The sequence below is a fragment of the Dama dama genome, chromosome 21 (assembly GCF_033118175.1).
Source record: "Dama dama isolate Ldn47 chromosome 21, ASM3311817v1, whole genome shotgun sequence".
Taxonomy (NCBI): Eukaryota; Metazoa; Chordata; class Mammalia; order Artiodactyla; family Cervidae; genus Dama; species Dama dama.
Genome location: NC_083701.1, coordinates 56,273,725 through 56,288,553, shown reverse-complemented (window position 1 = coordinate 56,288,553; position 14,829 = coordinate 56,273,725). Strand labels below are relative to the sequence as shown.

General features: G+C 41.5%; 1 protein-coding gene across 1 annotated transcript; it reads left to right on the top strand.

Moving 5' to 3' along the window:
- The first annotated feature begins 6,904 nt into the window (after positions 1 to 6,904).
- LOC133042718 (caprin-1-like) lies at positions 6,905 to 9,890 on the top strand. Its single transcript, XM_061123603.1, has one exon. The coding sequence runs from the start codon at positions 6,960 to 6,962 to the stop codon at positions 9,081 to 9,083; it is 2,124 nt and encodes a 707-aa protein (XP_060979586.1). The 5' UTR covers positions 6,905 to 6,959; the 3' UTR covers positions 9,084 to 9,890.
- Positions 9,891 to 14,829: the final 4,939 nt, after the last annotated feature.

The following is a 14,829-nucleotide window of genomic DNA, read 5'->3' as shown; positions in this document are numbered from 1 at the left end:
CTGATGCTTGGAGGGATTGGGGGCAGAAGGGGAAGGGGACGACAGAGGATGAGATGGCTGACTGGCATCACTGACTCGATGGGCATGAGTTTGATTAAACTCCGGGAGTTTGTGATGGACAGGGAGGCCTGGCGTGCTGCGATTCGTGGGGTTGCAAAGAGCTGGACACGACTGAGCGACTGAACTGACTGACTGACTGAATATCAAGGGACAAGCTGAAGAAAAGGCTCTAAGCTTCCATCTCAAGCAGCTAGAAAGACAGCAACAAATTGAACCTGATGAAAATAGAAGGTAGGATAAAGTAAAGATATAAGCAAAAAATTTAGAACAGGCATATAAAACAAGATCTCAGAGTAGTAAAATTGTGAACCTCCAGCAAGATTAAGAAAAAGACAAATCACTGTTAAGAAGAATTTAAATGGTGACATCACTGGGGCCATCAGGCCTTAAAAAGAGTATTGTAAAGAACTTTGCATCAATAAACCTGACAATGTAGGTGAAATGGAAAAATGTTTTGGAAAATAATTTATTAAAACTGACCCTGTGAAGAAATACAATTTTTGTATTAAAGAAATTGAATCTCTTAATTTAAAAAAAAGTCCTTCCCACAGAAATCACAGGCTTGTATGTATGTTTCTACTGGGTAATGCTTTTAAGTTTTTCAAGAAAAATAAAATAATCAGTTTTACATGAACTCTTCCAGGCTGCTAAGAAAAGAGAGAACTTCAGTCTTTTCCATGATGATCTCTGTGGAAGCATAAGAAACATTTGATCAACTTCAGTCCCTGTTTATGATTTTTAAGAAAACTTAGCAAATTAGGAAAAAAATGATCTTCCTCAACCTGATTTTAAAAAAAAGTTATCATTGAAAAATGTACAGGAGTCATCATCTATAATGGTTAATTATTGAAAGTTTCCTCCCACAAATAGGAAAACTGACAATAATATTGCTTTCACAATTTCTATTTAGCATTATCTTGGAAGTACCAACCATTTCAGTAAATCAAGAAGAAGAAAAGGCATAAGGATTGGGAATGAAAGACATGTCATTTGTATATGACATAATTTTGTACATAGACATTTCCAAAAAGATCCAACTGTTGAAACTAGTTGATTTAACAAGGTCACTAAAGACAAGTTCAATATTAAAAAAATAAAAAATATATATTTAAACCTTTCTTTTTATTCTTTCTAAACCAACAATTAGAAAATGAAGCTTAAAATACTGTCATTTTGTAATGCCATTGAAAATATCAGATATACAACAAAAAGATAAAGACATAAGTGGGAAGTATAAATACCATTAGGGACCATACTGATGATCTGAAAACAAAATTGAAGGAAGTTATTTCTCTAAAATCATGTACTGGCAGTGAAAATCTCAGCCAGAATTTGTGGAAATTAAGCTATTCTATGATTTAACATGGAAATGTAAAGGCAAAGATTAAAGCAACACTGAAGAATGAACTGTGGTCTTAAATACCAGATATTCATAATCTATTAAAAAGATGATTAAAATAATGTAGTATTGGTCAAAGGATATACTAAAGAACCAATCAAAGAGAGTCTAGAAACAAACTGATTTTTTAAAAAACGGACACTGAAGCTCAGTGAAGAGAAAGGTCCTTTCAGTAAATGGAGCCGGTTTAATGGGATATCTGTATGGAACACCAAATCTTAACCTATCTCATGCTGCATGCAGAATTACAAGTTACAGATATAAATGTGAATGGTAAAAAAAAATAATGCTTTTAATTTGAAAAGTATAAGAGATTGGAGAATAATCATCATGACTTTAGGATACACATACATTGGGCAGAAAAGCATTAACTGTAAAGGGAAAATTGATAAATTATACTACATTAAAATTATAAGAGCTTTTAATCAAAAGAAAACATTAAAAATGAAAAGGCAATCAACAATTTTTATAACACACAGATCAAATGAAGGTCTCATGTACACAATATATAAATGACTGAATCAAAAGAAAAGGCAGACTTTGTCAGTTGCCAGTTCTGAAGCTGCAGGAGACACCGGTTTGATCCTTGGGTCATGAAGTTCCCCTGGAGAAGGAAATTGCAACCCATTCCAGTATTCTTGCCTGAGAAATCCTGTGGACAGAGGATCCTGGCAGGTTACAATCCTTGGGGTCATAAAGTGTCGGACACAACTAAGCGACTGAGCATGCACATGCAAGAGTATTAAATTAGCCAATAAAACCTATTAAGTGAAGTGAGGTAACTTTGGAAAACACTTCTTGCCAGTATTCTACTAAACAAAGCTAACTTTGGCCAGCAAATTTTATTCCTTGTATGTACCCAACAGTAATGTTTATATTTGTTTACCAAAATATAGGTACTGCATGTTTACAAAAGAACTGTTTGCTTGCTTTCTCTTATCCCAGTCATTTCTCCGCTCCCTCCATGTACTTCCCTGACTCACCTATTTTACTAAGTCTGATTCTGTTACACTTAATGTAAATGTTTGCTTGCATCTCCTAAGAACAAGGATATCATTTTTAATAACCATAGTAAGTGATTGAATTCAGGAAATTTAACATAATCCAGTAATATGATTTAATAAAAAATCCATTTTTTAATGTCACCAGTACTAATAATATCTTTTAAAACATTATTTTTCCTGATCCATGATCTAATTCAAGATTCTGTATTGCATTCAGTTGTTCTTTTTGATCTCTTTTAACCTGGCAAAGCTCATTGGTCATTCTATTTTATGACAGTGATGTTTTTGTTGATTGATATTCAGGATTGTTGATATATTGATATTCAGGGTTGTTGAATATCCTTCAATATGGATGTCTGCATTTTTTCTGTATTTAGATTATACATTTTGGACAGGAAAACAGAATTGATGTGTCTTCTGTTTCATATTAGGATGCACATGATGTATGTTTACCCTTTATTGATGATACTTTTATTAGTTAAAATAGTATCCACCATGTTTCTCCACTGCTACCAATTTTTCCCTTTGTAATGAATAAGAAATACAAGGGAGATGCTTTGATATCATAGATACCCTATTCTTCAAATTGTCACAGTGTTTTTGGTATCAATTAAGCGTTTCTTGCCTGAATTACTAAAAGATTACAAAATGATGATTTTTCTAATTCTTTTATTCCCAGCACATTTGTTTGTTAGGGTTTACTGTAAGGAAGAACTTTTGTTTCTCCATCATTTGAAAATTATGTTGTTATTGTCTTGGTTTGTGCACAGGTTGGAAAAGAATTTCCAGACATGAGGCAGAATGAGAGAAGATGGATTGATGGGTTTGTTCTTTGCTTTTTTCAATTCAGTGCATCAAATAATCTATTTCTGTCCTAGATTTAACTAGTGGGAACCCATCTTACTGACTTCTGTGTGCTTCTCCATTTTTTTAAGCACTTGCTTGCTTTCGGTACAGCAAGATGTTTCAGACTTATCTGTACTTTCTGAAACCCAATCCTAAAATCAGCCATTTCTTCCAGTTAGATGTGTTTCCTCTTAAGGAGAGTGATATTTTGAACTTTGAATATACTTCACTTGTTGCTGCTGGGGTGACATTACTAGAAGCAGTTGCACTAGAGCAAGAGGGGCTGATGCAGGTACCCAGTGTGGGCTGGGTCATGCACTGGAGTGGTCACAGAACCAGCCAGAGCCTTGGGTGTTTCCAGTCTACTTCCTCTGCCTTTGTTCCTGGGAGTATGCAGTCTTCACTAGCAGGCTTCCCTAGCAGAGTCTCAGTTCTTACACCCCTCTGATTAAGTCACGTAAGAGGACTCGCCTTCCCAGCATTGGACTCCAGCTCTGGGGGGGCATGTTTCAAGCCCTTAGTCCCTAGCCAGGATCCCCGAGCCTGTGATCCCTTTCCCCCTCCCCTGTGTGTTCCCTGCTCGGGGTGCAGCTCTTGACATGACAGCTTCTCTTCTCCTCCTACCTGACTGTGTGGATCTTTCTTTAGAGCCTTGGTTATAGAATAGCCTTTCTACCAGTCTCCAGTTTGTTTTCAGAAAGAGTTGCTTTGTGTGTGCTTTTGATGCATTCCTGGGATGGAGGTGAGCTCAGCTACCTATTCTGCCATCTTCATCTCCCCCGACCCTACCTTTTACTTATTTTTTTAGAGCTGCATCTATGTGGAGGTACCATACTTTTTTCAACCATTTTCCTATATGTATTGTTTTATTGCATTATTTTACAATTAAAAATATTACACAATGTGTTATGTATTTGTGCTTTCATGTTGTTTGAGTTGTACCTTGAAAGGAAATTTTAGGATTGGAAATGTTTTCTTTTCTTTGACAAGGCTTTACTAGGCTGAATGGAAGAAGAAAAGACCATCCGTGTAACAAATAGCTTAAATAGAGTTAAAAATCAACTCTGTACTCTTCAGAGGATTTATTCAAGTGAAGATATGTCTGTTCAGGACTTCATGGCTTTTTCTTTTCTTTTTACTTACATGGAAAAATAGCAGTGTAGTTAGCTATTCCAAGGCAGAAGAGTACTATTAAAAAAATAATATGATTTTTTAAGACACCATCAAATATTTTAAGATTTGGGTTTAATGTGATTTTTTTCCCTTTTTAAATGGTTGGAAACTTTTTTTAAATTTTAATTTTGGTGGTTCTGGGTCTTCGTTGCTGTTCCTGGGCTTCAGCTGTGGCACACAAGCTTGTTGCAGTGACTTCTCTTATTTTGGAGCATGGTCTCTAGAGCTCACAGTCTTCAGTAGTTGCAACACAGGGATTCAGTAGTTGCAGCTTAGTTTCTCTGTGGCATGTGGAATCATCCCAGACCAAGAGTCGAACCCATGTCCTCCACATCGGCAGGCAGATTGTTTACCACTGAGCCATTGCAGAAGTCTATATTTCTTATATGGTATTTTTGTGTCCTCAATCTTCATTACCACATATGTTTCATATTTTTAAATGAGAGTATCCTACCAAGATCAGTTGAGCAGACCCTGATCCATATTGCGGTAACCCATGGCCTTTGTAGCCACATTGACATTTTCCCTCACTTATCTTTCTAAGCAGATGGGGTAGGAAGAAAAAGAACCAGGCATGGCTTTCTTGACATAAGCTGTTTTGGGCCTAAGCTATTTTGTGATCAAGCCTGGCCACAGTGCTTGACGTTGAACAGATCTCAGTAATAAATGGATTTAAGGGGACAAAAAAATGTGGAAACAAAACCATTACCAGGCAAGAGAAAGAGCAAGAGCAAAGATAGCAGTAGTAAAGACTGCTAGTTCTCTGTCAATGGTTAAAGTGAAAGTAAAATGAAGTCACTCAGTCGTGTCTGACTCTTTGCAACCCCATGGACCATAGCCTACCAGGCTTCTCCATCCATGGGATTTACCAGGCAAGAATACTGGAGTGGGTTGCCATCTCCTCATCCAGGAGATCTTCCTGACCCAGGGATTGAACCGGGTCTCCTGCATTGTAAGAAGATGCTTTATCATCTGAGCCACCAGGGAAGTCAATGGTTAAGGCTAGCCTAAAGCACTGTCTTGAGCTGGTTTGCAAAACTTAAATCCCAACAACCAGATCAACTGGAATCTAAGGGATGATGATGTTGACCTTTTCTGACCCTCATTTTAGTCAACTAAAGTTTGAACTCTGCCTACTACCCAAGCTCCTTCATGAATATGCCTGTACCAATAGCTTAAAGTGCCCCAGTTTTGCTGTTCAGAGAGACACTATTTTGGGAAAGATCCCTAGTGTTCTCCTTACTTAGAGCAAGTAATAAGTCTTCTGCAATTTGACTTGGTTGTATCTTACAGCAAACCCAGTTTTCAGGTAACATTTCTACACTATCGAGCCTACCTTATTTTTTATATACACAGCATTTAGTATACATACACAATACCTTGTGTAAGAGGAAAGGCTGGGGTAGCAAGGATTCCTAAGCTGGTTTGGGGAGAGGGTGAAGAAAACTTAGAAAGTCGTCTGAGCTAGACTTTAAAGATTTTTTTTAATAAAAAGGACCATGTGTGTGTGTTCTTCACGCTCTACCCAGCACATAGGACTTATTCTGGTATGGCAAAATGTTGTGAAAATGGAGGAAAAAAAATTGTTTTGGGTGGAAATAGTAGACATTCTCAAAGGAGGAGGAACGACAGAGATTAACATTTTTTCTTGAAGCCCTCTGTTCAGTCGCTCAGTCATGTCCGACTCTTTGCGACACCATGAATCGCAGCACACCAGGCCTCCCTGTCCATCACCAACTCCCGGAGTTTACTCAGACTCATGTCCACCGAGTCAGTGATGCCATCCAGCCATCTCACCCTCTGTCGTCCCCTTCTCCTCCTGCCCCCAATCTCTCCCAGCATCAGGGTCTTTTCCAATGAGTTAACTCTTCGCATGAGGTGGCCAAAGTACTGGAGTTTCAGCTTCAGCATCAGTCCTTCCAATGAACACCCAGGATTGATCTCCTTTAGGATGGACTGGCTGGATCTCCTTGCAGTCCAAGGGACTCTCAAGAGTCTTCTCCAACACCACAGTTCAAAAGCATCAATTTTTTGACACTCAGCTTTCTTCACAGCCAACTCACGTCCATACATGACCAGTGGAAAAACCATAGCCTTGGCTAGATGGACCTTTGTTGGCAAAGTAATGTCTCTGCTTTCTAATGTGCTATCTAGGTTGGTCATAACTTTCCTTCCAAATGTGCTAAAAATGCTCTATGGGTAGGACTGAAGATAAATGTGAGGAGCAGTGATTAGTTGGTATGTATGGCCACACATGATAGCTTCACAGTTCTCAGTTATATTCTGAAAGAGGTCATTTACTTGGGAAGAACCAGGTAGTTGGCAACATAATTGGCAACAGCTGAAGCCCTCCAACCTCTAAACTACACTTTGTATGAGGACATAAATTCCCTTAGTTATTTAAACCAGTTTCTGGGACTGACTCGCCGCTCTTGTCCTTCCTCCCGCTTTTTCTTCTCTCTCTTCACGGTCTCAAGATGCCTTCGGCCACCAGCCACAGCGGAAGCGGCAGCAAGTCGTCTGGACCGCCACCGCCGTCGGGCTCCTCCGGGAATGAGGCGGGGGCCGGGGCCGCCGCGCCGGCTTCTCAACACCCCACGTCCGGCACCGGGGCTGTCCAGACCGAGGCCATGAAGCAGATTCTCGGGGTGATCGACAAGAAACTTCGGAACCTGGAGAAGAAGAAGGGCAAGCTTGATGATTATCAGGAACGAATGAACAAAGGGGAAAGGCTTAATCAAGATCAGCTGGATGCCGTATCTAAGTACCAGGAAGTCACAAATAACTTGGAGTTCGCAAAAGAATTACAGAGGAGTTTCATGGCGTTAAGCCAAGATATTCAGAAAACAATAAAGAAGACAGCACGTCGGGAGCAGCTTATGAGAGAGGAAGCTGAACAGAAACGTTTAAAAACAGTACTTGAGCTGCAGTATGTTTTGGACAAACTGGGAGATGATGAAGTGAGAACTGACCTGAAGCAGGGTTTGAATGGAGTGCCAATATTGTCTGAAGAGGAATTGTCGTTGTTAGATGAGTTCTACAAATTAGCAGACCCTGAACGAGACATGAGCTTGAGGTTGAATGAGCAGTATGAACATGCCTCCATTCACCTGTGGGACTTGCTAGAAGGAAAGGAAAAACCTGTATGTGGAACAACTTATAAAGCTCTAAAGGAAATTGTTGAGCGTGTTTTCCAGTCAAACTACTTTGACAGCACCCACAACCACCAGAACGGTCTGTGTGAGGAAGAGGAGGCAGCCTCAGCACCTACAGTTGAAGACCAGGTAGCTGAAGCTGAACCTGAGCCAGCGGAATACACTGAACAAAACGAGGTTGAATCAACAGAGTATGTAAATAGACAATTTATGGCAGAAACACAGTTCAGCAGTGGTGAAAAGGAGCAGGTAGATGAATGGACAGTTGAAACTGTTGAGGTGGTAAACTCACTCCAGCAGCAGCCTCAGGCTGCATCTCCTTCAGTACCGGAACCCCACTCTTTGACCCCAGTGGCTCAGGCTGATCCCCTCGTGAGAAGACAGCGAGTACAGGACCTTATGGCACAAATGCAGGGGCCCTATAACTTCATACAGGATTCAATGCTGGATTTTGAAAACCAGACACTTGATCCTGCCATTGTATCTGCACAGCCGATGAATCCAGCGCAGAACATGGACATACCCCAGCTGGTTTGCCCTCCAGTTCATTCTGAATCTAGACTTGCTCAACCTAATCAAGTTTCTGTACAACCAGAAGCTACACAGGTTCCTTTAGTTTCATCCACAAATGAAGGATATACAGCATCTCAACCCTTGTACCAACCTTCTCATGCTACTGAGCAACGACCACAAAAGGAACCGATTGACCAGATTCAGGCAACGATCTCTTTAAATACAGACCAGACTACAGCATCATCATCCCTTCCTGCTGCTTCTCAGCCTCAAGTGTTCCAGGCTGGGACAAGCAAACCTTTACATAGCAGTGGAATCAATGTAAATGCAGCTCCATTCCAATCCATGCAAACGGTGTTCAATATGAATGCCCCAGTTCCTCCTGTTAATGAACCAGAAACTTTAAAACAGCAAAATCAGTACCAGACTAGTTATAACCAGAGCTTTTCCAGTCAGCCTCACCAAGTAGAACAAACAGAGCTTCAGCAAGAACAGCTTCAAACAGTGGTTGGCACTTACCATGGTTCCCAGGACCAGCCCCATCAAGTGACTGGTAACCACCAGCAGCCTCCTCAGCAGAACACTGGATTTCCACGTAGCAGTCAGCCCTATTACAACAGTCGTGGTGTGTCTCGTGGAGGTTCCCGTGGTGCTCGAGGCTTGATGAATGGATACAGAGGACCTGCTAATGGATTCAGAGGAGGATATGATGGTTACCGCCCTTCATTCTCTACTAACACTCCAAACAGTGGTTATACACAGTCTCAGTTCAGTGCTCCCCGGGACTACTCTGGCTATCAGCGGGATGGATATCAGCAGAATTTCAAGCGAGGCTCTGGGCAGAGTGGACCACGGGGAGCCCCACGAGGTCGTGGAGGGCCCCCAAGACCCAACAGAGGGATGCCGCAAATGAACACTCAGCAAGTGAATTAATCTGATTCACAGGATTATGTTTAATCGCCAAAAACACACTGGCCAGTGTACCATAATATGTTACCAGAAGAGTTATTATCTATTTGTTCTCCCTTTCAGGAAACTTATTGTAAAGGGACTGTTTTCATCCCATAAAGACAGGACTACAATTGTCAGCTTTATATTACCTGGATATGGAAGGAAACTATTTTTACTCTGCATGTTCTGTCCTAAGCGTCATCTTGAGCCTTGCACATGATACTCAGATTCCTCACCCTTGCTTAGGAGTAAAACACAATATACTTTAATGGGGTGATATCTCCATAGTTATTTGAAGTGGCTTGGATAAAGCAAGATTGACTTCTGACATTGGATAAAATCTACAAATCAGCCCTAGAGTCATTCAATGGTAACTGACAAAACTAAAATATTTCCCTTGAAAGGAAGATGGAAGGAGTGGAGTGTGGTTCGGCAGAACAAATGCATTTCACACCTTTTCCGGTTAAATTGGAGCACTGAACATTTAGATGCATACCAAATTATGCATGGGCCCTTAATCACACATACAAGGCTGGGTACCAGCCTTAGGCTTTGACACGGCACTATTCATCCTCTGGCCAGATGACTGTGGTTTAAGACACATGTAAATTGCTTTTTAACAGCTGATACTGTATAAGACAAAGCCAAAATGCAAAACTAGGCTTTGATTGGCACTTTTTGAAAAATATGCAACAATTAAGGGATATAATCTGGATGGCCGCTTCTGTACTTAATGTGAAATATTTAGATACCTTTTGAACACTTAACAGTTCTTTGACAATGACTTTTGTAAGGATTGGTAGTATATATCATTCCTTATGACGTACATTGTCTGTCACTAATCCTTGGATCTTGCTGTATTGTCACCTAAATTGGTACAGGTACTGATGAAAATCTAATGGATAATCGTAACACTCTTGGTCACATGTTTTTCCTGCAGCCTGAAAGTTTTTAAAAGAAAAAGACATCAAATGCCTGCTGCTGCCACCCTTTTAAATTGCTATCTTTTGAAAAGCACCAGTATGTGTTTTAGATTGATTTCCCTATTTTAGGGAAATGACAGTCAATAGTTTCACTTCTGATGGTATAAGCAAACAAATAAAACATGTTTATAAACCAGTTTCTGTTACCTACAACTGAAAGCAGCTGAGCTTTATGTCAGACGATAAAGGTTAAAACCTGAAAAAGACAAATTCTCCCTGTTTCGCTCTAATGTGGTCTAAAGAATAAAAGCCATAGTAGCACCACCTTGGAACTTGTTAGAAAAGCCAATTCTTGGGCCCCACCCCAGACCTACTAAAATCTTTGGGATGCACCCAGGGATCCTTAGCAAGCTTTCCAGGTGACTTTTCAGCGTGCTGAAACTTGAAACCTCTGCAGTGCTGAGGGACTCCTTGTTTGCATTTCTAACAAGCAACAGGTGCTACTGATGCCCGTGGAAGGCAGATCAGCCTTTAAGTGTGTTAGTCGCTTTGTCGTCCCCGACTCTTTGCGACCCCGTGGACTGCAGCCCATCAGGCTCCTCTGTCCATGAGATTTTCCAGGCAAGGATACTGGAGTGGGTTGCCTTTAAGTAGCGCCTCTGAAATTCTCTGTTCCCTGAGATGTTGAAGCAAACAATTCAGAGATTCGAAGAGGGTGCACTAAGTTTTCCTCCTCGTCAGAGGTAAGCAGTAACTACTTATGAGCTAATTCAGGCTGGTTTCTTTCCAAAAGAAGTGAATAACTTGGAGAATATTTTTTTCTCTGTCTCAGTATATCAGTGATAAAAGTATATCCTATTGTTACCAAAAGTGGGGTCTGGCTATTTGCAGGACTGGAATTTCTTGGTCAAAAAGTCAATGCAATGTTGTTCTGTTAAGGGACAGGTTGTTTTTGTGTGAAGAGACAGGGATGATCCCTAAATCTGGGTACACAGTGCCATGAGATAATCCTTGTTGGTATTCCCAAAGAGTTTTAAGGTTTTTCTTTGTTATGAAAGAATTCAGAGACAAAGGAGAGAGGTTAAGAAAGTAAAATGAAAGTTTACTTAAGCAAGGATACACTTTGAGAGAGAGCAAGCTAGCAGGCAGTCTGGTAAGGAACTGGGTGTCTTTGGCAAGCCAGTTAGTAGGTGTCTACAAATGGTTAACGAAAAAGATACACAACATGAAAGGTGAGCTGTTTTATTTAGGGTAAAACGAGGATTGCAGCCCAAGAGACGGCACCTCAGATAGCTCTGAGGAACTGCTCCAGAGAAGGGTGTGTGGAGGGGTGGTGGGGGGAGGCCAATATATGTGATTTTGGTAAAGGGGGCGTTCATGCAATAAAACGTTTATCTTTACGAGGTTCTCTGCTAGTTGTAAGGAGCTGATGTCACCATGAAGGGATTTAGTGCTTTTCTAGCTATGAGAAGATACAAGGATTGGGCTCATAAAAGGGTCCCTGCTCCTTTCTTGGAATAGATTTTGTTTGCGTCCTCCAAGAGTCTCTGTTTCCCTCAGTCCTGTGGAAGCTCTGTAATGAAATCCCGCTGACCTTCAGAGTTAGATTTCCTGGTAATTCTGTTGTCTTGCCAGATCCCCAGATTGGAAAGTCTGTTTTGGGGCCTAGAACTTTGGCAAGAGTGCGAGAACTTCTTTGGTATGATTGTTCTCCAGTTTTGGATAGCCCACCTGGCGGGTCTATGGTGGAGCTAATGGCAACCTCCTCCAAGAGGACTATTGCGTCCACCTGCTGCACCTCTCAGAACTGCTGCAGCCAGAGCCCCTGGCCCCGCGGCAGGTCACTGCACCTTTCAGTGGGTCCTGGTGACCACAAGGTTTTGTTTGTGCCTGCCAAGCATCTCTGGAGGGTATGAAGTTTGATTTTAAATGTGATCGTACCCCTCCTATTGTAACAGGAGGGAAAGGGGCAGGGCACAACTTTTGAAAGAATGACATATTTTGTGAAAGGGACACAAACTGATTAGAATCAAATGGGACCAAGATGACAGACAAGACTAGACCTTGATCCTGAGTCAGCAAGTGAAATGACACGCCCAGAGGTGCCATGACAGTTCCCAGGCACGGTTAAAAGACCAAGGAGTGGGCTGTGGCCTAAATCCAAGAAATCTCCGCCCCTTCCCCAAAACAGTTGGAATAGTCCTCCAACTTATTAGCATATGAAATTACCCAGGCTATAAAAACTAACTATGCCACATTTCACGGCCACCAAGTTCACCCTCTGTGATGGCCCCCACTCTGGAGTGTGCTTCTATCTGAATAAATCCACTTCTTACCTATCACTCTGTCTCTTGCTGAATTCTTTTTTTTTTTCTCACTGAATTCTTTTAGCGATGAGATATCAAGAACCTGAGCTTCATTAGGTCCGGAAACCAGGTACAGTGGGTTTTGGCTGGGATCGAGTCCCATCCTTGTGGGTTCCAGTCCCAAGCTGAGGTAAACGGTTTCACTACCATTTTATTGGGGCTTCCCCTTTGCCCTTGGATATGGGGTATCTTTTTTTGGTGGCCTCCAACATCATCCTATTGATGGTTGTTCAGCAGCTAGTTGTGATTTTGGTGTTCTCATAGAAAATGAGCGCACATTGTTCTACTCCTCCATCTTCTAACTGCACCAGCTTTCCTGGAGCACAAAGCTTCTCATTCCTGTTTTCAGCCTGAACGGCCTTCAGGGCGTGTTGAAGGTCAATAGCTGCAGCAAGTCAAGATTCAATCCCTGCAGAGGCAGATGGCAAATGCCCTTGGCAAAGACCAATTTGTAGTTGACAAATGAAGGGATGGAATATTCACTGGGGAAGAAGGAGTTTGGGGGTCATCTTCCCGGATTTTCATCCCAGCTCCATTTTCCCAAGGGGGAGGAGGGGTTTTTGTGGTTATTTAGCCAAAATCAGAAGTGTCATGGCATTGGTGAGTGATAAGTGCTTACCTGTAAGGTTAATCTTATAGAGCAAAAGGTTACATTTGAATGCAGGGGAGTCCACCTTTGCCCACCATTCTCAGACCCTTATCACCCAAAATATGTGATTTCCTGTCGCTCTGAAGTTTCCTGCCTGTATTTGTCTGCCTCTGCACCACCACCACTACCCCGCCACCCCCGCCAACACGCATAAGAGTCTTGGTTTCTTGCCACTTGGCCCCTGCCCCCGTTTCTCTGCTCACACCTAGCTACCTGCCTGCTTGCTGTAACGTTGGAATGATGGTGAGTGGACCACAGTGCTCTGAAAACCTCTAGGCTAAGAGGCTAGGTCATACAGTACCTTTATAAATTAAATTCTTAAGCAGACATTGTGTTCTTAACAGTGTGCTGAGAAATATGCTGGGTACTAGGAATGAAAATGCGCACTCTAGGAGGCGTCTGCATTGTTACTGTTCAGTCACTAAGTCATGGCTGACTCTGCGACCCCATGAACTGCAGGCTTCCCTGTCTGTCCTTCACTATCTCCAGGAATTTGCTCTAATACATATCCATTGAGTCTGTGATGCTATCTAACCATCTCATCCTCTGCCGCCCTCTTCTCCTTTTGCCTTCAATATTTCCGAGCATCAGGGTCTTTTCAAATGAGCCAGCCCTTCCCATCAGGTGGTCAAAGTATTGGAGCTTTGGCTTCAGTATCAGTCCTTCCAATGAACATTCAGGGTTGATGGGCCAAGTGGTCCCCTGCTTCTCCTATAATCCCTGAAAATGGTGACTTAGTAGAGTGATACTTCAAGCATGAGTTTCCATTGAAACAAAATACAACTTTACAAAGAAATATTCTTATATCATATAAGAAACAGTAACTGATATATCTGTTGATAGAATTTTTTTTTTGAAAGGAACTTGAACTTGGGAAGGGAAAGTAAAAGCAGAAGTAAATTTATCAGTGCAGCCTCATTTTCCAACAGTGTGGGAGAGGAAGAAAATCCAAAATGTGAAACTTCCCTCCTGTTGATATAAGTGAGAAATGAAAGTCACTCAGTCTTGTCTCTTTGCGACCCCATGGACTGTAGCCTGCCAGGCTCATCTGTCCATGGAACTCTCCAGGCAGGACTATGAATTGGGTAGCCATTTCTTTTGCCAGGGGATCTTCCCAACCCAGGGATTGAACCAGGGTCTCTTGCATTGCAGGTGAGGTCTTTACCATCTGAGCCACCAGGGTTGATTTAAGTGGGCAGAGTGATAAGAAGGTGAACTTGGGAATCAGGAAGTTATAAAACTTCAAGTTATAGAAATTAAAAGGCATCAGATGTATGGAGGTACATACCAAAAAGGTTTAAAAAAAAAAAAAAACAACAAAGTACATTGCAGTAGCACCAAACTCTTTAAACATATGATTGAAATTTTGGAAAAAGAAAATCCTGAAAATTTGGAAACCAATCGTGTACTACCTGTTATTGGGAATTTAGAATCATCAGAGATAAACTGCTATTGATAGTACATATGCCTTATGTAGGCTCAGTGGTAAAGAATCTGCCTGCAATGCAGGAGACCCAAGAGACATGGGTTCAATCCCTGGGTTGGGAGGAACCCCTGGAGGACGGCATGGCCACTCGCTGCAGTATTCTTGCCTGGGCAGAGGTGCCTGGTGGGCCGCAGTCCATAGTGTTGCAAAGAGTCGGACACAACTAAGCAATTTTGCACAAAAAACACATTTCATTTGCAATTTTGGTGACTATGAAAATATGAGAATTTTCTTTAGCATGTTTGCCACTTGAGTTCTACTTATCATTTTTTGTCTAAAAGTCTTTTAGTTTGTCAACTATTTT